The 25,224-nt window shown below is 33.5% G+C and overlaps 2 protein-coding genes and 1 non-coding gene across 5 annotated transcripts; 2 read left to right on the top strand and 1 right to left on the bottom strand.

Moving 5' to 3' along the window:
* The first annotated feature begins 2,865 nt into the window (after positions 1–2,865).
* LOC111299729 (filament-like plant protein) lies at positions 2,866–9,094 on the top strand. Of its 2 annotated transcripts, none has more exons than XM_022895133.2 (4): positions 2,866–3,624; positions 5,328–5,508; positions 5,978–7,335; positions 8,351–9,094. In XM_022895133.2, exons 1-4 carry the CDS (start codon positions 3,511–3,513, stop codon positions 8,723–8,725), a joined length of 2,028 nt encoding a protein of 675 aa, XP_022750868.2. In that variant the 5' UTR covers positions 2,866–3,510; the 3' UTR covers positions 8,726–9,094. The 2 variants fall into 2 exon arrangements, with proteins under 2 accessions (XP_022750868.2, XP_089603818.1); XM_089747692.1 differs by having other exon boundaries at positions 3,327–3,616; positions 8,351–9,093.
* Positions 9,095–10,528: 1,434 nt separating this feature from the next.
* Positions 10,529–10,600, top strand: TRNAQ-UUG (transfer RNA glutamine (anticodon UUG)). The gene has a single exon. It is a non-coding gene; the product is annotated as a tRNA-Gln (tRNA).
* Positions 10,601–11,176: 576 nt separating this feature from the next.
* LOC111299730 (fatty acid amide hydrolase-like) lies at positions 11,177–24,639 on the bottom strand. Of its 2 annotated transcripts, XM_022895135.2 has the most exons (20): positions 24,438–24,639; positions 24,243–24,352; positions 22,720–22,780; positions 21,814–22,004; positions 21,523–21,652; positions 21,169–21,246; positions 20,925–21,072; positions 20,581–20,693; positions 20,011–20,086; positions 19,851–19,922; positions 19,703–19,754; positions 13,870–13,941; positions 13,669–13,749; positions 13,320–13,423; positions 13,126–13,218; positions 12,752–12,820; positions 12,512–12,576; positions 12,322–12,383; positions 12,112–12,207; positions 11,177–11,728 (listed from the first exon to the last, which is right to left on the bottom strand). In XM_022895135.2, the coding sequence occupies exons 1-20, from the start codon at positions 24,535–24,537 to the stop codon at positions 11,666–11,668; spliced, it is 1,836 nt and encodes a 611-aa protein (XP_022750870.2). In that variant the 5' UTR covers positions 24,538–24,639; the 3' UTR covers positions 11,177–11,665. The 2 variants fall into 2 exon arrangements, 1 of the variants encoding a protein (XP_022750870.2); XR_002691337.2 differs by lacking the exons at positions 11,177–11,728; positions 12,112–12,207; positions 12,322–12,383 and adding an exon at positions 12,919–13,013 and having other exon boundaries at positions 12,535–12,576.
* Positions 24,640–25,224: the final 585 nt, after the last annotated feature.

Here is a 25,224-nt window from a genome sequence, read left to right on the forward strand (position 1 = left end):
AATATATATATAAAACAGCTTTCCGGACACACTAGGGCCATTATGAATTTCTAATGATGCCTTTTAGCCTTACTAATGCCCCTATCAACTTTCAGAGTTTCATAAAGAGCATATTCAAGCCTTATCTTAAAAAATTTGTCAGTCTTCTTCAATAATATTCTAGTGTATCCAAACAGTTAGGAAAAACACTTGTTCTGTTTACAACAGGTGTTTGAGTTGCTGAAGAGGAATAATTATTTGTGAAATTTTCTAAATGTAAATTTAGGGCGGCTAGGGTGGAGTAGTCAAGGCACATTATTAGTAAGGCTGGTGTTTCTATGAATGAAATTAAGGTACATTGTGTATTGGATGGGCCAGTTCCAACTTGTATTAAGGAATTGAAGGGATTTTTGGGATTGACGGCTATTATAAGGATTTATCTGAGGATATGAAGAAAAATGCTTTTGCATAAAGTGAGCCAGTAACAAAGGCATTTGAAAAATTAAAACAGGTTATGATTTCTGCGCTGTACTAGCTTTACTTGATTTCAATTCAGTTTTTGTTATGGAATCTGATGCTTCTAACTTGAGTATTGGAGCTATTTTCAATCAGAGTGGGTCGACAAACAGCCTACCATAGTAGGGCACTATCTCATCGACATCAGCTATTGTCTATCTATGAAAAGGAAATGCTAGTAATCTTAAAAGCAGTAAAAAAAAATGGAGGACACCTACAAATTAAAAAATAAAAATAAAAATATTTTCTACAATCAATCACAGATTTAGATTCTTCTAGCGAAACTCTCCCTCAATATCAGAAGTTTTCTATTTTTGTTACTGTAAAGTGTAACGAGGTACTACAATTAATCACTCCGGCATCAATGGGAGGAAATAACGCCAAATCCATTTGAAAAAGGCTAATAAAGACAGGCCTGAATAAAGAAAAAAGACAAATGAATTCAAAAAAACAACTAATCTAAAATAGTAATATTCAAAATATAGTTTTGAATATAGACCAGCCGACCCATTTGATTTCACATCCATATGCTCCTACTTTATTTCCAATCATTGATGTTGAATCGTTATCATTTATCATAATCATTTTTTTATTTTTTTCATATAAAAACAATATTATATTATTGAAAAAATCTATGTAAATTTTGAAATTTTTTAATTTTTAAAATTATAAAATATATTATCTCATTATTTCATTAAAAAAAATAATACAATAACAATGAGATATTATTTCAAGTATATGATTTAGTATTCATTAATTTTACAAATTAAGTGGGTTTCATTTCATTCTTACTTTATTATTATTTTATCTTTTACTTATAAAAGAAGAAGATAAATGATGTGTTTAAACCAATAAACAAATCAAATTAGTAATCAACCGATCAATATATAATTTTAGATAAAACTTGAAGTTAGAGGTTAGAATGCATTTTTCTTACTATTAAGATAAAATTTCATTAATAAATAAATAATATTTTTAAATAGGTAAAAGTTAAAGATTAATTTATGTGATAATATATTTAAAAATATGTTATATTTTACATTTTAAGTGAATATTCTTATTAGTGGTCAACCTGTATTTAATAAAAAATTTATAATCATAAATATAATGTAATATTATATAAATATAAATATAGGATTTTAAAACAAAAAATTTAATCTTCTTTTAAAATTTTTATTAATTAATTTTAATAGAATTTATATAAGTAAATTGCATAAAAATTTACGTAAAACACCTATGATAAGCTAAGTTTTTGAAAAATTGAGTGAGTCAATTTACCCTACTATTTGTAAGTTGATATGCCACCGAAAACAATCATCATTGATATTGAAAAAACAAAAAATTTATTATAAAAAGGGTAAAATCCCTTTGGAAAAATGTGCACGTCTTTGTGCTGCTGCCATTCCCTGCATTTCTACTGACATTCGTCCCTCTTCTCGTCAGCTTGTTTGGGTTTGTTCTCCGCACCAAAACCACCAACTCTTTTTCTTGGCTATTTTATTTTTTATTTTGGCAGATGTGTTGGATACTTTTTGTTTGGTTCTGGCATACAATTAGAAAAAAAAAATAGGAATTTAATTCTTATCAACTTATTTTTCTTTGGTAATTGATTGGCGGTTTGATTTGGCATGTTTTTTGGATGGACATTTCTTTTTGCTATGAAATTTTATGTTATATTTTGGTGTGGTGGGTTTTATATTCCTAAAGATTATTAAAAATTAAGCTCTGATTATTTAAATTATTAAAAACTTTATTTAATATTATATTTTTAAAACTTTTCTTAAAATAATATTTAAATTATCTTTAATCAATGATTATTAATATCGATTATGATTTTTTTTTTGAAATTTATAATTTATGAATAGCTTCTTTTTTAGATAGTATTAATTAGAACAAACCTAGAAAACTAAAATATGCCAACACATTACTTTTTTTTTTTTAATTTCAAGATACAAATATAATAAAGTAATGCATAAATCACTAAATAATCAAATTAATTAATTAATTAATTAACTAAATAATCAAATACACACAATGATATTACTTTAATCAATAAAGATTAAATGTTATGTTAAAACATGGTTAAGTTGGATTTTCGCTGTTAGTATTTTTATTGATAGTCTATTTGTATTGTGAGGCTGTTGCATGTCTAGTCTTGAAAAGCGTAATTTTATTTTCTTAAAAAAAAAAAAAAAACTAAAATACAGTAAACTAGGAATATTTTTCGGTTAATAGAATATGATAGGATCAAACAAAGTAATTGGCGGGCATAATAATAGGCAGTTAGGCTTAGCTGTCACTTAAGATTTTTGTTGGTTTTGTATTTTGAGGTTGGCATTGCCATAAATATGAATGTGAAAAGGAGTATTTGGGAGGGTCTAATGTCCTCGTCTGCCTTTCTATAACCATCTCTTTCAGAGCAATGTATGGCGTAAAACTTGGGGGATTGCATTTGGGATTGGGCATGCCTGCTTGCACATCAGCTTTTGCAGTTTTTTTTTTTTTTTTATTAATGGCGTAAAACTTGGGGGATTGCATATGGGATTTGGCATGCCTGCTGGCACATCAGCTTTTGCAGTTTTTATTTTCTTTTTTAATAAAAAAAAACCATGTTTTAAGAACAAATTATAAGATTTTAACTCTCAAAATGATTATATGAATCAAGTAAAATTAAATTTGATAAAATTTTACATTTTTCTCGTGTAATTTATTACTATTACCCTTTCCAGTTATTTGTTAGCCTTTCCCACTTAAAAACACTTACTAGTACTAATCATTTACTGTTCACCTTTAATTTCTTTTTAAATACTTTATTAATAGTTTTAAGCACTAATTATAGCTAAAGAAATATTTCAGGTTTTGCTTAATGGAGGTTAGATTGTCATTGGGAGTGGATTCTAAGCAAAGACTTGTTTCAGATTAACCGAAAGAAAAATCCCTCAGTTCTTGCTCATCCAACAGTTCAAAAATATGGGTTAAACCAAGAATTGAATTGTGTTGGAATTGGACTTGAATATGGATAGGAGGAGTTGGCTATGGAGAAGAAAGTCTGCAGAGCAGAGTCCAGGTGAAACTGATAGTTCAGGAGGCTCCATTTCATCTCATTCTGAAAGATTCTCTGGTGAGCAGGTATATAATTTCTTTTTCTTTTTACTTTGTTTTTTTTATCATTGGCCATTCCTTTGGAAATAGAATTTCCTGCATTTTGTTGCCTTTACTTTAAAAAAAAAAATTTTCTTCAATTGTGCTTAAATATATCTCTTGTTTGTATTTTGATGGATTTATATGAAAATCTTTTTGGGTCATTTTTGTCGTTGTAAATTGAATGATACCGAACCTGGTTTAACCAAAAATAACTCAAATTTGTTGCTTGCCCCTATGGATGGCCCTGTAGGGTGCCTATTTCAAAGCTATCTTTCTGTATTTTCGTTTAGGCAATCAGCTTACTTTTTGTCGAAAAATTTTCCTGGACGTTCGCTTTTCTTAAGATAATTTCTACATTTTTGTTACTTGGATTCAACTCATGATATATATATATATATATTGCTACAATTTTGTATAGTATGTGCCAGGGAAATTTCACTCTTTATGTCTTTATGAGCATAGTTGTACTCAATTCTATATGAAGGCAATTTTTAAGAGCAACTAGACTGGAGCAATAGGGTTGCAAAAATATGCAGTTTTGATTGTCACTTGTCTTGGAGTTGGCATAAGTCTCAAGGAGAAAGGAGGAAGGAGTTTGGAGACTGAAAGATGGATAAGGATAGCTTATGTTGTTTTATTTACATTGAGTATCATTTAGTCATAATTTGAACAGAGCAGCTGTATTAAACTAATTGTGGAGAAGGATGCTGGCGCGTTTCTAGCTGCAGCCTAAGGCTCTAAATAAGCACCTCCATTTAGTTGTTTTTAAGCTTTTAGTGCCCATTGAAAACAAGAAATGATCAAATAACAAGGCTAAAACAATCTAGACAGCAATGTGGTCTAAGTAAGTTAATGCTGGGAACATTTAGTTTTTGGATACAAAGTTTGAACACTTTGCTTGTTCCTTGAGTTTCATTTGCTCCAGGATATAACTTGTGAGACATTGCTTCTGATTTATGTCGGAAAGAGTGATGAGCCCTAAGTCATTGAAGACTTTGAATGCTTGAGAAGCTGAAATGACTTGGTTTGGGCACACTAGAATGATTCCGGAATTCTTTATAAGCTTTGTAAAGCTAATTTAATACTCCTCACGTGTCTATTTGTCCTTTCTTAGTAAAAGAAATTTGCTATTGGATCTGTGAAGTCATAAGATCTGTCGATCACCTATACAGAGGAAAAGGGATTATAGATCACTCTGTTAGATCCTTGAAACTTTTTAGAAGGCTGTTTTTGAAATTTCCCCAGCCATAGATTATTATTTTTTATCTTTTCTTACACAAGCATGATCGACCAGAGTTTAGTTCCTTCTGAACTTCATGAAGGAAATGAATGATGGTTGAGGGGCATGCATTGAAGGTGAGCCAGAAAGTGCTCTCTGGATGATTCAGGCATGTGCTCATCTGTCACTGGTTTTATCTTATATTTTATAGTTTCTTTTATTTTCCAATAAATTCAAATGTCTTGGAGGTTATATATAGTTTATGTCTTCGTAATACGTTTTTTGATGACCTAGATAAGCTATACAAAAGGATCCTTGATTGTGGTCCTATGCTCTTGTCTTAAACTAATTTTCTTCTCAGATAATGATACTGGTGTGAGGCTGCTTTTATAGTTTTATGCTCCATTTGTATGTTTTTAGTTTCTGTTGGTTTGATCGGAGACAATATGATATTTCTTTGTTGTCAAAGGCTAGCGCCACCCATGGTTCTCAATTACAGGAAGTCACATCAAAAGCCGTACCCATTGATGTAGAAGTTAATGATAATGTGAGGTCTCTAACGGAGAAATTGTCTGCTGCTCTTATGAACATCAGTGCCAAAGAAGACTTGGTAAAGCAGCATGCTAAAGTTGCAGAAGAAGCTATCTCAGGTATCAATTTTGTCTTTTTGGCATTCAACCTAAAATGGAAATCCACAAGTGAAAAAATTTACTCAATATGAATGATGGTGCAAAAAATGGCCGCAAATTTATCTTTTATCTATTTATTGAAGAAGGTTAACCAATTAGCATTTTACCTTCTATTTCTTTTCATTGCCTATGATTTACTGATATACAGCTGAAAGGGGAATAAAAAGATAAAACTGGAGAAGACTAAAAGTCAGAAAAACTTTGTTCTTTGATACTTTTGAGGGATGAAATGTTTATAGAATAAATAACTTTCTGGTGATATATGCATGTTGTGTGGTCCACTAATGAGAAATAGTCTATTTTCGGTGGCATTTTGTTCTTGGAAGCTTAGGGCCTTATCTTTTGTTTATATTATTTTGTTCTGAAAATCTGCTACAACAATGAAGTTAATTGTTTGCTTTTTTTTTTTCTTTTTGAAATCCGAAATTAGGCTGGGAGAAAGCTGAAAAGGATGTTTTGGCTTTGAAGCAACAGCTTGATGCTGCCATTAAGAAAAATGCAGCACTTGAAGATCGAGTTGGTCATCTTGATGGGGCACTCAAGGAATGCGTCAGACAACTTAGACAAGCAAGGGAAGAGCAAGAGCGGAAAATCCATGAAGCTGTTGCCAAGAAATGTCATGAATTGGAATCTTCTAAGTCAGAGCTTGAAAGTCAGCTTCTGGACCTCAAGGCTCAACTTCAAACCACAAAAAGTGAGACTGCTGCCTCAGTTGATCCTGATCTTCATCTGAATCTCAAGGCATTTGAGAAAGAAAATTCAGCCCTCAAACTTAAGCTCCTTTCTCAAGCTGAGGAGCTAGAACTTAGGATTATTGAGAGGGACCTGAGCAACCAAGCAGCTGAAACTGTCAGCAAACAACATTTGGATAGCATAAAGAAGTTGGCTAAGCTTGAAGCTGAGTGCCGCAGGCTAAAAGCCATTGCTCGTAAAGCATCCCCTGCTAATGATCAGAAATCTTATGCTGCCTCCTCAATTTGTGTTGAATCTTTTACAGATAGTCAATCAGACAGTGGGGAGAGGCTACTTGCAGTTGAAAATGATATGCGCAAGATGAACGGGTTGGAGATGAATGAATATGAGACAAGCCGCTCAGATTCATGGGCATCTGCCCTAATTACAGAACTTGATCAATTTAGGAATGAGAAGGCTGTTGGAAGAAACATCATGGCCCCTTCAGTAGAATTCAATCTCATGGATGATTTTCTTGAAATGGAAAGGCTTGCAGCTTTGCCTGATACAGAAAATGGAAGTGGTTTTAATGAGGCTGGTCCTTTATCTGATCAAACCAGTGCAGTTGAAAACCCATTAAAGGCTGAACTTGAAACTTTTATTCAACGGATTGCTGAACTAGAGGAAAAGCTAGCAATGACTGAAGCAGAAAAGTTGGAATTGCAGATGGCTATCACTGAAACTCAAAAGCAGCTTAAAACATTGCAGAATCAACTAAGGGAAGCAGAGACAAAGTTGGAAGATGTGCAAACTAAATTAGCTCTTGCTGACAACTCAAAGCAAGCTGCAGAGATGGAAGTAAAGGTTGCAAACATGAATAGAGAAGTGGTGGAATCAAGACTTAGAGATGCTGAAATTGAAATAAAGACTTTAACGTCCAAAGTTACTTCTTTAGAAGAAGAGGTAGAAAAGGAGAAAGCATTATTTGCTGAAAGCATGAACAAGTGCAAAGAATTGGAGGATGAACTTTCAAAATTGAAATGTGAAGCCAAGCTCCGACATGAGGTAGAGCTCCAGCATGTGGCCAGTTATAATGAAGAGCTGAAGGTGCAGCAGGTCAGTTATGTAGTATGTTTATTTTAATTGTAGACATTGTTCAGAATGCATCGAAAGGAGAAACCAATATGCAAATGTTAATTCAAATGGAAACTGCATCACTTCAGTCTATTTTGTAAGTTGGCATGTTTCCATCCAGAATGTACTTCCATCTAGAAGAACAAGTACTAAGTGAGCACGGCAGCATGCATATTTTAGCATCCTGTTTGATGCAGGATGCACAATTGAATGCTTTAAAATGACTTTGGGATTCTGGAGGTTTAAAATTCTGCATGTTTTGACTTGAAAAACCTACTTGAGTTTTGCTATTTGTCATGTGGGTTTTATATACTGCCTTAATTTACTAAGCTTTGCATTACTTTTAGCTAAATTCCCCATTTGCGCTGACAATCAATTCTTATATGTGCAAAATGCCCTTTTAATTCTCCCAGAACCATGGACGTGCTCATTGAAGGAAATTTTTTTCATCTTTTATTTTTCTTTCTGTGGCTAGTCATTTGATTTGATTTTCCACTTTGTCAAAAATATCAAAACTTGCTTTTTCCAATAGAATCAAGACAACTAATTTCAAAATGCCAGTCAAATATTCATTGACGTCCTGTTTGAGAACATAATCTGCTGTTTATATTTGGTGAGTGTAAAACATTTCTGGGAATTATGAGAAACAAAGCACATTACCCTAATAGAAAATGCCAGTCAATGTACAACAACATTACAGTGTGTAAATTCCTGCTGGAGTACTGGAGAGTACCAACTTCAAGTAATGTTTTTGGTGTAGGCTACAAAATAAACTGACATGGGATGTGACATAGGGTTAATGAGGAGTACATTTTATTAATGCAAAAATTGTTCAAAGAGTAATTTCTTCCATGTATGAGATGATTGTCAATTGACATAATCATTTCGCAAGATTTTGGTTTGGTGGATGCAGTAAAATTAGATTTTTTTTTCTTCTATATATAACTGCATGTCTTGTTAGTTGTAATCTTATAAACATGTTATTGGTTATATACAGGACAAGGAGCTAGCAATTGCTGCCAGTAAACTTGCAGAGTGCCAGAAGACAATTGCTTCTCTCGGCCAGCAGTTGAAATCTCTTGCTACACTGGAAGATTTCCTGATTGACTCTGATAAGCCGCTGGAGCCTGTGGATGGAGGATTACTCTTTCCCAGAAACGGTGAGGAACAACTGAAACTAGGTTCTACTGATATGGATTTTTCAAAAAGAGGTTCTGAGTCTTCTAAAATAGTTGGTGAGTATGTTAAATATTCAGATAATGGCAATGATATGGAGTCAACATTACCACTTAAACCAGTCATTGGCTCAGACAAAACCCGAACTGGTTTCAAGAAAACTTTCCCACCAAGTAGAAGTGGGAAACAGGTTTGAGTATTTATTCTCAGTCATATTGTGATGAATGTAGCTGCTGTTGCAAAGATTGGAGCTGGCACTACAAGGAATGAAGCACGTAAGCTGGCTGGCCAGGGGTGCTGTGCCCTTGGCTGACCAAAGGCGCTATGCTAGAGAGCCAAAAGTAACAGATTCTAGAAGAAAGAAAAGGACAAACATAGCTGGCAAGACCGTTGGAATGAGGGTGACAGTTCAGAGGCGATATATTAGGAAGTTAGTTATAATTGTACTGAAGGTTGTTAATAGTCTTATGAATAAATCCTTGTAATTAGTGAATTGGCGTTTGGCCTATATATGGATCACGTTGTAAGGAATCTGGCATGAAATGAAACATTTGTTTTTAGACCAAAATCATCGACCTGAAAACTTAAGAATCAACAGGTGTATCTAAGTACATGATTGATTACTCCGGACGAAAAGAAATTATGGGAAGAAAATAGAGTATACAAACATAGCATTCTTTTCCATGCAATTTAAGTTTCATACTTCATTTCTAACTGAACTTTTGGCTCTAATTACTTTTTGGCTATCTCATGAATAAGAATCAAAATTTACAAGCTTTCAGTATCTGGAAGGATTGAATCTCAATGACTTGAGGAGCATATGATTGGAAACAATTCAAAGGTCTGAGGCACGAGTTGAAGCAATGTGGGAAATTTATAGGGATGCACATGTCACGGACCTAAAGAAGAGTCATGAATCTCACATCGAACATAATAGGAAGGTCCCTGGGGTATATAAGGGTTTACACCATCTCCGCCTTGTGAGGCGCTTTTGTAGGACAAAACCGTGAGGCCAGGAGGTCAGAGCGGATAATACCTCACAAGGGTGTGAACCGTGGCGAGAAGGCTGATCTGGGACGCCGGAAGGGTGAATGCCCGAGTCCCGAAGCCGCGCGGGTTCGGAGTTTGAGTCTCGATTCGTGACAGTGGTATCAGAACCAGCCCTATACCGTTCGATCCACGCCAAACGCCTCGAGGGAGGTAAGCAGGGTGGCCAACCTCCGCGACAAGGGCGTCACGAGGTTGGGTGCGGGAGAATGTCACGGACCTAAGGAAGAGTCTTAAATCCAACATCGAACATAATAGGAGGGTCCCTAGGGTATATAAGGGTTTACACCATCTCCGTATATAAGGGTTTACACCATCTCTGCCTTGTGAGGCACTTTTTGGAGGACAAAACCGTGAGGCCATGGGGGGCCAGAGCGGACAATACCTCACAAGGGTGTGAACCGTGGCAGGTAGGCTGATTCGGGACGTCGGAAGGGTGAATGTCCGAATCCCGAAGTCGCGCGGATTCGAAACTTAAGTTTCGACCCGTGACACATACACCTAGTTCAATTCTAGGATTTTATTAATCTCTTGTCAGGAACATGATTTGATTATAGCATCTTTTTGGAATATGATGACCATGGACGGTTATATCTTTGGAATCGGTCCCCTGAAAACATAGCTATTTCAACTGATTCAAAGTTAAATCCTACATGTTGAGCAGCCTCGTTAACCTCTCCCCCTTAGGCCCCAAAAAAAGAAAAAATCCTTACCTGAAATTATTTTTGAATCTAATCATCTTTTTATAATAACGCTATTATATTATCACTTTAAGATACCTTAGACAGCCAAGTGTGGTGCCTAACCTAGCCTTATTATCAGAACATCATTCAGGACAATTACTTTGTCAATAACCAAAAAGAAATATAGCGCAGTTGCTTTTCGTGGAGCAAGAGTCAACTCACTTACTTTTACTGTTTTATATAAAAATTTGAACACTATAGCCATACGAGGTTCTATGGTGTAGTGGTTAGCACTCTGGACTTTGAATCCAGCGACCTGGGTTCGACTCCCGGTAGGACCTGGCAAATTTTTCATTTTGTATGTTTTAATTTTTTATTATTCTCGGGAAAGAGAATTACATATAAAAATCAAATTTTGTTATTATTTTTAAAGAAACTTCAACTGTCAGAGTTGCTTTTCTTTTTTTTTTTTTATGATTATTTCATTTTTAACTTTGAAGCATTTATCTTGCTATTTACATAAAACCAATAACTTGATTTAATATAAATCTAGATTCACTCTTACATATGCTTATTTTTGAAATTGTCCTTTAGATTTTTGGACAACTTGACAAAAAATTTAATAATATGTATATTCATATCATATAAAACATTAAAAATTTATATATTCATAATATATTTTATACAAAAATTATACATCACCATTCATATAACTCAAATAACACTGTTATTTTGTTATTATTAAACCCATATACAAGTTTTATTAAAATTTTAAACCATGTCAATTTTTTTTATATCATATCCGTATCTTATTTTAAATAATTAAATCTATCTTCAACTAAAGCTACCATTTCCCTTTTATTATTAGATTGTAAATTGTAGTTTAATTTCCTAATTCTAAACTGAAGAAAAATTCATTCTTGGGATCCAACAAGTAGTTCTCCATATTTCAAGTGGAAACACACAAACTTATTTAGCATGTCATGTGGAACTTGTTTATCCTAACTCTTAATTATGTCTACAAAATTTAGGTCTAAGAACTATATTCAGGTAGCTTTCCACAGTCATTGCACCTTATAATATTAAGACGCAAAACCAAGTTCCACACGAACCTCAACTCCATCTCAACTACTTTTAACAGACACATCTGAACCTATTAAGTCTGTTTATTGATATGAATGACCTGATACAAACTTTCAGCAGCTAATGATTTATGACATATCTCAACGATGGCAACACCTCCTAACTCCTACAAAATTACACAAAAAATACTGTGTATCGCCATATGCCAAGGAAAGTCAGTTGTAGAAGGTCATTCAATTAGGAGAAGAAGCTATGAAAGCTCCTAATAATTTTGATGTCTGATTACCCCCACAAGAATCTTGTTGGCTCCTAGCCTGAGCTGCTCAATTCTTATGAAGTAGATCATAGAAAACCTTTGGCTTTCTATAGTCTGAGATGCACAAGACCTGAAACCAAAAAATGATTTACGTATCAGCCATAATTTATAAATAAGTTACCTCAAACACATAAAAAAAGATAAATTCCCAGATTCTACATTTTAGACCCAGAATTAGAAAATTTTTCTCTGGTGTTGGATAGCATCATTTCTATAATGCCTTGAATATGAAAACTCAAATTAGTCCAATTTATAATATATTTTTAAGAGTTTAAAAAAAAAAAAAGCCTGACACAGGAATCAGAGCTACAAGTATATATAAATTATCATACCATTTGTCATTTTCCCATTTTGAATTCAAAGTAGATGCCGGAATAAGGAGGGGAATAGAGGGGTGTAGGATGTGAAAGAAGAAACAAAAAGCAACTACATTCATAGAAGCGAGCGGCCTACCTGCATTGCAAATGCTATATGCATTAATGTGGCTTCTGACCATGGCTTCCCTATAAATTGAAGGCCAATTGGCAAACCTGCTTTGTCATAACCAACCTATCAAGCAGGCAAGGAGAATTGATATTAGTATAATTGTACTGTTTGAATGAAGGTAATAGCCACTAACTAACTAGCAACATAAAATTATATAGATGAGGAATAAGTTTGTACAGGAACAGTCACAGCGGGTAGTCCCAAAAAGTTTCCCGCTATCTGATATCGAATAAGGGCAACTGAAACCATGACAAAATGGTCAAATTCCATTATGCAATACCTTCCCTTTACTAACATGATTGAACTGATAAAAAGCATGAAGATTTAAACATAAATGCACACTGAAAAATCGAGTTAAAATTCATACCTCCATTTATGCTGTTAAGTTCACCAGTCTTTAGAGCATCCTCAAATATGGAGTATGCAGTCATACTGTTTTGACAAAAACTTACTAAACTTAGACATTGTAGGACTAGGTCTTGGAAAGGGAAGGTTAAGTAAAAGACTAAACGAGCCACTGACAATTTTATCATACAGCCTTGGGAAAAAAAAAAGCTACTTTTTCTGCTAAAATAGATGCAAGCTGTTGCAGTAAAAAAGAATATACCCTGTTGTTGGAGCAACTATGACATCTGCCTTGGCAAATATATTGTTATGAATCTGCATCTGGCGGTTCCTGCATATGAGTAGTCAAGCTAAATTATCATAGCAAGTTTGAGAATCTAAAATCATAACAGAATCCTCTAATTTCAAGCATGCCTACAGAGTACTGACCACTAATAAGTAGACTTTAGAAAATACTTTGTTAAATTTCACTTGTTACTTCTAGAAATGGTTTCTATTTTCACAAGTAAATAAACTTTGAGCTCCTGAGAAAATAGAAGCAAATGATGGAATTGAAAACAACAGTAGCATATCATTAACAATCATTTATTTTATAAGTGACAACATACAGAAAAGTAAATATTGGCTAAAGCTTACCTCATTTTCTGGGCCTTCATATACTCTTTGCTGTGGAAAGAACCACATACCCTAAGTGCTACTCTTACATCCCATCCTATTTCTGCAAAATCCCTATTTCAACATGTTTATATTGTCAGATATGAACTCTTAAATCGTGGACAAAATGAACATAAGACCATAATATGGGGATTGAAGTCTGGAAGATAACATACAGCTTTTCCAGATGAGAACTCAGTGAAGTGCTGCATTCAGAACCAATGGTCACATAATGTGCCAGGAACATCGCTTGTATATCTGGTATAGTAACCTCTACAGTCTTGTGAATAATATATCTTTGCAGATTAGTGAGCAATCACTAGTGTTTTGTGAATAATTTTGTTACAATCATCTTAAATTGAATTTATTGTATTTTATACCAATGCTTTTTATTTCTCAGAATGTTTACCCTCTAATTAGGTTCTACCAACAGTGAAGTTGATTGTTAAAATACTCTATATGCAACAAATTATAATATCAAAATATGGGTAGTTATTGCTTAAAAACAACATAAATTGCTAATACCTTCCACTTGTAATGCTGACAAAGCAAGTTCAGAGCATTGGAGCAGCATATTCTGATTTCATCGCTGCAATCATTGAACCACTAATTGAGCCAATTAGTGGTCCAAATATAGAATGACAGGAATTAGAAATCTCATCTTTTTAAGCTATAATTGATGATAAAACAGAACTTAAATTAATTGATAATAATTAAATCACTGACCTCTCCATATTTAGCAAACTTGATGTTTGATATTGGATTTGTTGAGTTCAGCAGCGGAAAATGCACTTTGGGCTGGAAGGTATCCAGGTGCCAAATAAAAAAAATAAAAAAGCAAAAGTTGTCCAACTTAGATTGGCTCACAAAAATACTCTATGATTCAACAGTGAAGAAAAGATAAAGCAAGGCCATTATTAGGAACCAAGCCAACAAAGGTTATTCCTACCTTCCTAGATGTGGGAAAGCCCATGGTTCCAGCTGCATTATTTAATTAATTTGTTATTTTAGGAAATCTGTAAATATTTATATTCTGATTTGTATTTTTAGAATTAAGGATAGACAATCCCTCAATCATACAAATCAGTTTTAGGCAGATTTAGTTTCCTATCATCTCTCAACAGCAGCTGTATGTAGGCCTTAGGGCTTGTATCATTCAAGTAAGTTTTTTCTTCAACACAATACTTTGATTTTACACATGGTATCAAAACCTTAGGCTCTTCTTGGGAATCAAAAATTTTTTTTCAGCCTTCTTAGCAGTTTTTCTCCCCCAGCCTTTATTGCCAAAATTAGTTTCTGTTTATCTCTTCATCCTTATGTTCATCCTTAATTCTTGTTTTAGTCCCAAGAAAAATAACCATGTCAGAGATAATAGAGGCTACCATTACCACCCATTTCAAGGAGGTAATAACTGGTCAAACCACAGGAGAATTTGATCAAGTCAAAGTTCAAATTTCGGAAAAAAAGGATCCGCCCTCTTTGAATGAGGCTATCTCCATGGCTAGAGCAAAAAAGAGCAGAGGGAGCATGATGCTTTAAAACCTGAATGAGGAAGGATCCGCTATGGTATCTAATGGAGGAACAACCGAAGTCTGAAACTGGAACAGCCACCAATTAGTGAGAAAGGGAGAGTTGATTTGCCTAAAACTTCAATCCATGACAAGTTGACAACAGGGACAATCATGACAATCTTTGGTGCACTTGCTGAAAATTAAACGGAAAACCTCCAACTTCAAGTAGAGAATGGGGTTATAAAGGAGGACATCCAAGAAATCAAAGACAAGTTCACATGACTACAACACAGCCAAGCAAGAAGAAGTCTCAGAAACAAGGAGAGTTTGACAAAGAAAAGATTGAGAAATTGAGAAACCTATTAGGAACCATAGAAAATCCTATTGGTGCCTACTCCTTGGCACTTAGCTAAGTTCTTTGGTTCTCAAGGATTAAATGTCTAAGATAAGTCTATTATGAATTCTTGGATCAATGACTCAAGAGCTACATACCAGATCACACACTCCTCACAAAAGTTTAGTACATATACCTTGTGTCCTAATAATTGAAAATTTGTTGTTGCAGATGGTTTACTTACCACAATGGCAGGTTCAGGAGTTCAAATTAATCCCCCATTTGTTCTTAAAAATGTTCTTCATGTTCCTAGATTGTCCACTAATCTTGTGTCCATTCTTCAAAGGGAGACTTCATTCGTGGAAAATAAGAATAAAGACTTCTTTTTGCTTGTCCTCCCCTTCACCATATAAACCCACTACTTCTTCTGAGTCTAAGTCAAACACTAAATCTGTGTCTCTATCTCATCACAATCTAGAAATTTGTTCTCCCATTCCCATTTCAAACAAAAAACTGTGACTAAGGATAGGACTGTACTTGATTCTATTAGGAACTTACAAGTTACTCAAGGAGAAAAGTTCTTGGTCCCTAACTAATGCAAGTCTAAGAACCTAATCCTAACTATGGAAACGAGGTAACTACATTTTTCAACTCTATTCCTAAAAAGGGCATGAATCTCTTAAATCTAAAAGTAGTGCTCATGATTTGCCTATTGACACTAGAAAAGGAACCAAAGAATGTACTAAACATCTACCATACCCAATCTCTCATTTTGTGTCATTTGAAACATTCTCATCATCCCACAAAATTTTTCTTGAAAGCATAAACACTATTTCTATTCCAATTACATTATCCAAGACATTATCCAATGAGAAATGGAGGCAAGCTATGAAAATATAAATGTAAGCCTTAGAAAACAATAAGGCATGAGAATTAGTAGTTTCGTAGAAAACAATAAACAAAAAGTCCAGTTGGGTGTAAATGGCTTTTCATTGTAAAGTACAAGGTAGATGGTAATCTTGAGAGGTATACAGCTAGTTTGGTGGCTAAGAGCTACACTTAAACTTATGGAGTAGATTATAAAGAAACTTTTGCACCAGTTGCCAAGATAAATACAATTAGGATTTTGTTATCTTTAGCTGCAAATTACAACTGGCATCTTCAACAATTTTATGTGAAGAATAGACTTGGCGATTCATATATTCATATTGTATAAAATATTGAAATTCATGTATTCATGCCGTGTTTTACATGAAAATTGCGTGTCATAATTCATGTTAACACGAAAACATGAAACATTTTTTTTTTTGGTTAAACCCATATATAGTTATTGCTAAAATTTTAAACCATGTCACATTCATGTCCTTTATTTGTATCGTGTTCATGTTGTGTCACCATATTGTCTTTTAGATTGCCAAGTCCAGTGAAGAATAGTTTTTTCCATGGAGATTTGGAAAATGAGATATATGTAAAGGTTCCACCAAGATTTGGGGGTAATCTAGAAGCAAACAAGGTATGCAAGACCTTATATGCCAAAAGTAGTGCTAGCAACAGGATATAAGCAATCAAGGAGATCACACACTATTAATCAAGCACTCAAATTCAAGCAAAATCACAATTCTTTAGGTGTATGTTGATAATATTATTGTAATAGAAGATTATGTGAAAAAAAGAAGCCCTAAAACAATGTTTAGCAAGAGATTTAAGATAAAAGAGCTAGGGAGTTTGAAGTACTTTCTAGGGTTTGAGGTTGCTCGCTCACAAGTCATGACAGGGTATTTTTCTCTCACAACAAAAGTATGTTATGGATCTTTCACATACAAGACCAAATATAATGCATGCTATGAGTATGACAAGCCAATTTATGTATAGTCCTATAGAAATGCACCTACAGGCTATCTACTGTATACTACACTACCTGAAGGCCAATCTTTGAGAGGAATCTTGTTCAAAAGAAATACAGGGCTCGTACTGGAAGCATATACAGAAGCTGATTACACAAGTTCAATGATTGACAAAAGGTTTACCTCCGGGCTACCACACTTTCCTAGGTGGGAATCTTGGGACTTGGAAAAGTAATAAATAGAAGGTGATGACAAAATCAAGTGCTAAAGTAGAGTTTAGAGCTATAGCATAAGGAAACTATGAGTTACTATGGTTAAAGATCATTCTAGAAGACCTGAAGATTAAGCGGGACAAGCCAATGAGATTCTATTATAATAACATATCTACATACAACATTGCACACAACCTTGTCTAACATGACAAAATTGTAGATACCCCATTTTATCCGAAAATTTTTTCAGGTTTCAAATTTTGATTTAATTGCAATTGGATCTTAATACAAAAATGAATTTTAGGCCTAAGGATTAAAAGCCCAAAAATTCCAATTTTGATTTTTAATTTTAATTTTAATTTTTGATTTTAATATGTTGGTCAAAAAGTCAAAAAAAAAAAAAACCAGGAAACCAGAAAAGAAAATGTGTGATTTTGCAGGGAAAAAATCTTGGATTCAATTCAACTCTTTGATTTTATCCTAGATTTTAACTTTAATGGTTAAATAATTTTTACAATACGAGGACATCAATCTAACGCAAAAAGGAAAGAGCATTCAAAGAAATCTAGAATTGAATCTTGAAAGATTTGATTCTTTAATAATTTCCCACAAACTTTGGGATTTAAGTCTCTATAAAAGGAATTCATGAGCAGCTCAATTGGGGGAGGTCTCACAACAATTCATTTTAAAATCAAAAAGAGGTCATTGAAAAAAGAGAATTTGGGCAAAGTTTTGAATCCAACAAAGAAACAATCAAGCAAAAAATTTGCAAGAAGATTCGGTTGGAGTTTTTAGAAGGAAAGCTAAGATTTATAATAAGAAGCATAAGTTTTTGAAAGCTGAAAAGTTGTTTGAAATCCGTAATCCATTGAGGTAAAGTTTGCTTTCTTTTTCTTTTTATTTTTCTATAACTTTTATAATATTTAATTGTTTATTTTTATTTTTATATTTATTGCATGGAATTTATTTTTGCATGAATTTGCATGACTAATATTATATTTGTATGATTAATATTATATTTGTATGATAATTTATTATGACTAATATATTTGCATGAATTTAATTTGCTTGCATAATTTACTTAATTGCATGATTTATTAATTCAATTGCATGATTATTAATATATTTATTTGAACGACTACCTAATATATTTATGTGTAATTCCATAATTTATTAATTTAATTGCATGATTATTGATATGTTTATTTGCACATGATTACTAATATATTATTTGTATGATTACCTAATATATTTGTGTGTGATTGCATGTTATTAATATATTTATTTGCATGATTATTAATATATTTATTTGTGTGATTTATAAATATATTTGCATAGTCATTAATATATTTATTTGTGATTTATTTGCATGGTAATTATATTATTGCATTATAATTAATATATTTGTATGATATTTTGCCATGATTTTGGTATGATTGCATGACTATTTTTGCATAAATTTTTTGCATGACTTATTGCATGATATTTTTGGTATGATTCATTATATATTTGCATGATTGCATGATTTGATTATGATATTTTTTATAGAAATTTTGTATGACCATGTGTAAATAAATAAAAACAATTGGAATTAATTTATTTGCATGATAAAAATCATCTTTGATTAAAGCTTAGGTAAGATAAGATATAATTAATGCGGTACCAATTTTGGACGTAAAGGGGTGTATTACCTTCCTTGCACGTACTCAACTCCCAAACCTTAGTTCTATTGAAGTGGACCAGAACTATTTTTTTTAGGGATCCTTCGTTTAGGCTTAGAATATAGATTCATATAGATGGCCAAACACTCCTAAATAAAAAATATTGGTCGTAACTCCATAGTTTTTGTGTGTAATGGATAGGTTATCAAACATAAACATTATGACAAAGACAGAACACATTGAAGTAGGGAGGCAATTCATAAAGGAGAAACTAAATAGTTGGTTAATTTAACACCGTTATGTCTCAACTAAGTGTCAACTAGCAAATGCGTTGACTAAAGGTCTCAATAATGCAACATTTCAATAAATTATTTCCAAGCTAGGAATGGAAAACAACCTTTCACCAGCTTGAGGGGGAGTGAGGGAAAACAGACCATTCCCATTGTTTAATTAATTTGTTATTGAAGGAAACATGTAAATATAAGTACTCATACAATTAACGATAGACAATCCCTCAATCATAAGTAGATTTAGTTTCCTATTTTATCTTAACAACAGTTTTACATAGTCCTTAGGGCTTTTATTATTCAAGTTTTTTCTTCAATACAATACTCTGATTTTCCACACTAGAGCTTCAAGTCATTAAATAAAGGATGATCTGATAAAGTCGATCATCCTTCAGCATTTTATGATAGTTTCCTTATTTCTTGCATAAAGGGGAAAAAAAGGTAAAAAACAAAATGCTTTGTTTCTACTATTTCTGTGAACTCAACCAAAGAATTTATTCTCTAGTTTTCAATTTCGAAAATGTTATCTACTCTTAATATCAAAATTAGAAAAAAAAAAAAAAAAAAGAAGGAAAATATGCTTGTATTAAAAACTGGTTTGGTACAAAAATTGATATCATAATCAGCTTTCTCTTAAAAGGGAGATGATGTGCATTTAAAAATAAATAAATACCTGACATTTTTAGTGATCCTACAAAACTGGTACTTACAGGTAAAGTGGCTGGCTCATGTGATGGAAGCTGGCCACTAATAGCAGCATAACTGAAACCAGAAAACGAATCTGAGTCATACCTACAACTAACAAAGAAACCTATAAAAGTCAAGGAAATGGATTGATAAAATGCAGAGAATGATTACACGATAAATGCATCCTCTGAGGTGCCTGCTAGTATTCCAACCATCCCCAGTGTCCAGTTCAGAGGAAGAACACTGGAAACAGAAAATATATTTTCAGGTATCGTCTGAATTTTAGGTATAATGAAACTTATAGAATTATTTTACCTAAATGAGTTCTCACCCTGCATGGGGTATGCACCCAAAAGTTGGTTTGAACCCAACAACACCACAAAGGGAAGCAGGCATCCGCACAGATCCTACACAGAAACCATTGATGAAGTACATTGCTCCTTTAAACTTATTCACATGCTACAATGTTGTACAGAATCAGCCAGCAATTTTTTTTCTTTTTTCTTTTGAAATATTAATGAACATACAATTTCTTAGAGAGTGATAAATAAAGACGCTTGTGCATATCTTCTCAACATATAGGAATGAAATAATTGTTCCTCCCAGTAGGCTTTTGTAATATTGATGAAGTACACCTGTGACATGTCTCAGGCTGAATAGCATCACCCAAAAACATGATGAATCCCACATGCTTCTTCCATGTTGGAGGTAGCAATGCTATCCATCTTAGTATTATTCATGCACTAACTTATAATGAAAATTTTAGTCAAAAAAATAATACTATCTATTTAAACTTCCTTCTGAAGTTATCCTAATGCTAAATATGATTTAGTCAGAACATTGTACTTAGTTTTTTCAACAACATTTGGTGGTTTTTTCAGTGAAGGTTGACAAATTTTACCTCCCCCATCCACACCAAGGGCAACGGGGCATAATCCTGCAGATACTACTGCAGCAGATCCACTAGAAGAACCGCCAGTGATTTTGTTGGGATCATAGGGATTTCTAACAGTCCTGCAGCAATCACAAAATGAACACACTAACATCTTTAATGTTTTTTAATGGAAAGAACTTAGACAAGATAAAGGAGAGTTTGTGTTATTTAGTGAAGTTGGTTGCCTGTAAATTAATTCATAATTAAGACTTTATATGGATAAAATGGAAAATAAATTCAAGCAGAATATCATTGTATTTAAACATGGCATTTTTGGTTTATGGAAGGGAAAGACAACAGCAAATTCTCACCCATAGTGGGGATTTATCCCACTTACTCCAGCTCCAAGCTCATGCATATTAGTCTTTCCAACAATTATGGCACCACAGGCTCTGAGGCGCATAACACAGCATGCATCACCTGTGCAAGGTCTAAACTTGGGCAGCCACTTTGTACCTCCTAGAAGAATCAAAAGCAAGATAGGGGCAAAGAATACTAGCAAGAAAAGAAAATTGATGTGCATAAAAAATATGGCAAGTGGAGAACTTAGGAGACCTGTAGTTGGATAAGGAGAACAATCTATTTCATCCTTGATAGCAATCGGGACTCCATCTAGAGCAGATATTGGATGCCCTGGAGAAGAGAACAATGAGATCTGTACAAGTGTCTAGACGATATTGACAAAAGGATGTTATCAATCAAAAGGATTCTACGTAAAAATGGAAGTCCATGTTTGCTAACTTTGGAAATCAACTGTTAACTTGTTTTCACTTAGATCGTGGCCTAGGATTTAGAAAATGGAGCATCATGGAGAATTCTTATGTCCTTATGGTTCAGGAGAATGGCTGAGACAGTACAAAAGCACATTAGAATGTGTAAATTGTGATTTAATTACACTAAAAAAGTTACCTCTTTCATACCGAAGAGTTGACTCCGTCGCTTGCCTTAGGATATCTTCAGCATCATAGTTAATGAAGAAGGACATTAGCAAAGGAGGACTGGAAGATTCACACACCGCATCTATAAACTGTTCTGCAACCTGAAAAATTGAAATTTGATTTCCATGCCATGGTAAACTAAAAATTATGGATACAAACTAGTTAAAACGTCTCAAAATTCATTCTTCAGGTGAAAATGTAAGCACACATAATAAATGGGAAATCAGCAATATGCCATAAACTAAATAGACAAGAATGATACCCTCTTTGGAGTTATTTCTCCAGAACTGTAGGCTCTTGAATAATCCGCTATTGTCCAGCGTCGGAAGCAACTGGATTTTAAATCATCTAGTGACTTCTCCAAGGTTACAGGAAGGCATTTTATTGCCTGTTGAACTCGTTCTGGTGGAGATGCATCAGAGTCAATTTGTTTGACTTCTTGTTCATTAAGGTCTGTGTTAATGCAATCAAATTAGACAAAAGACAAGAAGTACCTATTCGAAAGGATAATGCATTTTGATTTCTTGACATGAAGGTGTGAGCTATGTTTAAATGATTTAAGCAGAAGCTTAAAAAACTACTAGCAAAAAAGCAGCAGAAATATACATGACCTATCCCATTCTCAAAACACATCCCCTAAGCAAGATGCACATTTCTTTTCCCCAGTTATTGAGACCTACCTCTACCTGCAATTATGTAGCCCAAGCACTTGACAATGTTATGAACATTCTTAAGCTTGTCTCTCACAGTTCACTCAATGAAGCATTACAAGTTCATCAAACACCTTTGGCACATAAGAAACTTCCAGCATCTAGAATCCAATTGGATGTAATATAAAAAGATAGTATCCTACATTTCTTCCATGTTGGTTTCTCATATTTGGAGGAATTAGGATATAGACTAGTGGCCTCAAGCCTTTGCAAATGAAAGTGATAGAAATTTCATAGATATTTTAATGGCAGCAAATATTAAGATGCAATGTTTATCTAGTTTTAAAATGCTTCCGTAACCTGTTATGTACCCAAAAAAATGCTTCCATAACCTAATTTTACTCTAGACATAGACAGAAGTCCAATTTTATTTGGGTGTTGAAGATGAACTATCTGTTGTATCAAAAAATAGTAATCTCAAGCATATGAATTGCAAAAAGTATCTAGCGCATGCATACCAACAAAAGGATGCAAGGGAACAAACATAGGTGGCTCTTCCAGCATTGCGTTTGTAACAAGCTGCTCAAGGGAACACATAGTCAGTAAGAAATTAACAATAAATAGCAGACAAGCAACCATGTCCATTATAAACTTGATTTGGTTTTCATGGAGCAAAGATAAAGTTTCTTAGTTTCAAAGATGACAGAATAACGAAAGGCACTCCCACTGTAGTGTTTGTGGCCAAATGGTTAGTCTTCCATTTGACCAAAGGTTTAATGATATCTTACAAGTGTATATTCTGCTCTTGTTTCTTTTAAGATGAATGCCCTGTTTGTAGCAGAGCCTGCTCAGAATATTAATTAAACTAAACATCAATGTCTGGTTTCTACTCAATTGTTTCATTCAAATTTAAGAGTGCTGGTTTTTGGATAAATATTGTCAAAATGATTTCATTTACCAAAAAAAAAAAAAAAGAAGTGAGTGCATTACCAACCCTCAAAGAATAGTGCATAGATTTATCCTATTGATAATCTGCATGAATTTTGAAAATCTGTTATTAAGTTTGATAAACTAGGACTTATATCTAATATATTAACTGAAAAGAACTTTTCCTGGAGACATTTTGAAGAATTTGAAATAATGGATTTGTTTAGCCTGTAAAGAAGCTGAAAGACCATGAGATGCTTTGCCTGGCCGGAATTCAGATGATAACCATGACGATTCTTGCCCGACAAGCGACATAATTTTCATGCCAGTTCATAACAAAAATCTTACTTGCCCAAACTTTAGGGGAGAAACTATCACTTGTCTCATTAAACTAAAAACAGCTGTATACTGTTACAACTCGAGACTTCTTCCTAGACGTCTCAGCCTCAGTTTTGAATCTTGGAAGGGAATGGAAGGGTTCTGTAGAAAAAGAGTCAAGCCGAATGGACTTTCATATGTACCAATAAACAAAAAAGCAGACAGAGTTGTCTATGATTGGGGCTACTCGCCCAACTCATGAGCGTAGTTCAACTCGAGTTGGACATTAGACACAAATTTTTTGGCTCAAACTAGTTGTCTCAACCTGAAATATTATTATATTAATAAAAATTATTTGAAAAAAAAAATAGGAGCTTTTTGGGAAAACCTACAAATAATAGAAAACATTTTCCATTGAGTTATCCAACAACATGAAATCTCTACTTTTTAAAAAAAATAACATATTTCTAAAAGTATTTTATGTAAAGCTTATTATGTTTTTGTAATTGAGGTTGTCAAGATTTGATCATGAGTCACTAAGAGTCCAGCACATTACTAATAAACCATTCCGTTATTGGCTATGTAAAGTTCATTTCAGTAGCCTAAATCTTACAGTTTTTGGGAATTTTTTTCTTTTTTTTTTCAATTTTCAAAGCACTGTTTTTAATCAAACAAAATGGTAAATTATAGGTTTATCAAGTACAAATGAGAAATGGGTCATGTTAATTTCATTGTGAAACTGAGGAATTGATGGCATACCTTCTTCAAAAAGAAAATTAAGCAAATAAGAGTGTACCTTGTGCATTTGATAGTTCCTCTTCAAAATGTACAACAACAACGCTCCAATGATCCTTGTCTCCAGGAACCAGGCAAAGATCTTAAGCAGAAATCCAGTCATCCGAGGAGCTATATATGTAGAGAAATTAAAAAATGGTCCAGGCAGAGAGATTGGAAAGAGACTGAAATATGCAAGTAAAAGAATAGAGGAAACCTTTGACATTGGGTTTGATATAAAACTCCTTGCTGCCAGGACCAAGATCAATCTGCTCCACAGGCTTGTACACGACGCCGTCAGCCCTCAACAATCCCATTTTGCTTGCGGGACTGGTGGGGTGGCTGCTGTTAGGGCAAATTCAAAAATGTTCAACCAATACAGTAAAGTAAGATTGGAACACATAGAACACATAGAACACAAAGAGTAATGAATTAATTATTTATTTATACAAGTGAGATTGTATCTACATAGTCAAAAATAAGTCACAGTGAGTCGGCCCCTAAATTGGGCAATGGACCACCCGACAAGACAGGTTGGCAAAACTCCAAGTCTGATTTACTTGATTCTTTTGTCCTTTTCTAAATAGCAACGCAAGTGACACGCCAAATTTATATAAACCTAGCTAGAGCATTCCATTGCCTTTCGCCACTCTATTGGAAAGTGACACACAATGTTTAAATAAGGTTAGGGCATTCAATCGCCCTCCACCAGGCCAAGTACAAATTTGGTTGGACATGAAATTCGATTGTCTTCATCAGGAAATTAAAAAGATTATATGATTTTAATATAAAATAATATGTCACCATTTGTTGAATAATTTTTTTAAGATTTTAAATGTTAAATAACATTCAAAATTTTTTTAAATATTTATTTACAAAAGTATTATTTGATATATATATATCATTTTAATAATTTTTAATTATTTATTAACTTCTCAAATATATACTATAATTTTTATTATATACAAATTTTAATCTATTGTTCTTAGTAGTTATTTTCTATT

This window comes from Durio zibethinus, chromosome 18, assembly GCF_047325235.1.
Source record: "Durio zibethinus cultivar Kanyao isolate XHJ-2024 chromosome 18, ASM4732523v1, whole genome shotgun sequence".
NCBI lineage: Eukaryota > Viridiplantae > Streptophyta > Magnoliopsida > Malvales > Malvaceae > Durio > Durio zibethinus.

Bases quoted from the DNA above. Each gene is read 5' to 3' on its own strand.
- LOC111299729 (XM_022895133.2), top strand. From the start codon at position 3,511: ATGGATAGGAGGAGTTGGCTATGGAGAAGAAAGTCTGCAGAGCAGAGT. The intron at 5,509-5,977 runs GTATCAATTTTG...ATCCGAAATTAG, and splicing joins TGCAGAAGAAGCTATCTCAG to GCTGGGAGAAAGCTGAAAAG. The intron at 7,336-8,350 runs GTCAGTTATGTA...GGTTATATACAG, and splicing joins AAGAGCTGAAGGTGCAGCAG to GACAAGGAGCTAGCAATTGC.
- LOC111299730 (XM_022895135.2), bottom strand. From the start codon at position 24,537: ATGGGATTGTTGAGGGCTGACGGCGTCGTGTACAAGCCTGTGGAGCAG. The intron at 22,005-22,719 runs GTATGCATGCGC...GCATTAACACAG, and splicing joins TCCCTTGCATCCTTTTGTTG to ACCTTAATGAACAAGAAGTC. The intron at 19,923-20,010 runs GTGAGAACTCAT...TTCTGTTTCCAG, and splicing joins GGGTGCATACCCCATGCAGG to TGTTCTTCCTCTGAACTGGA.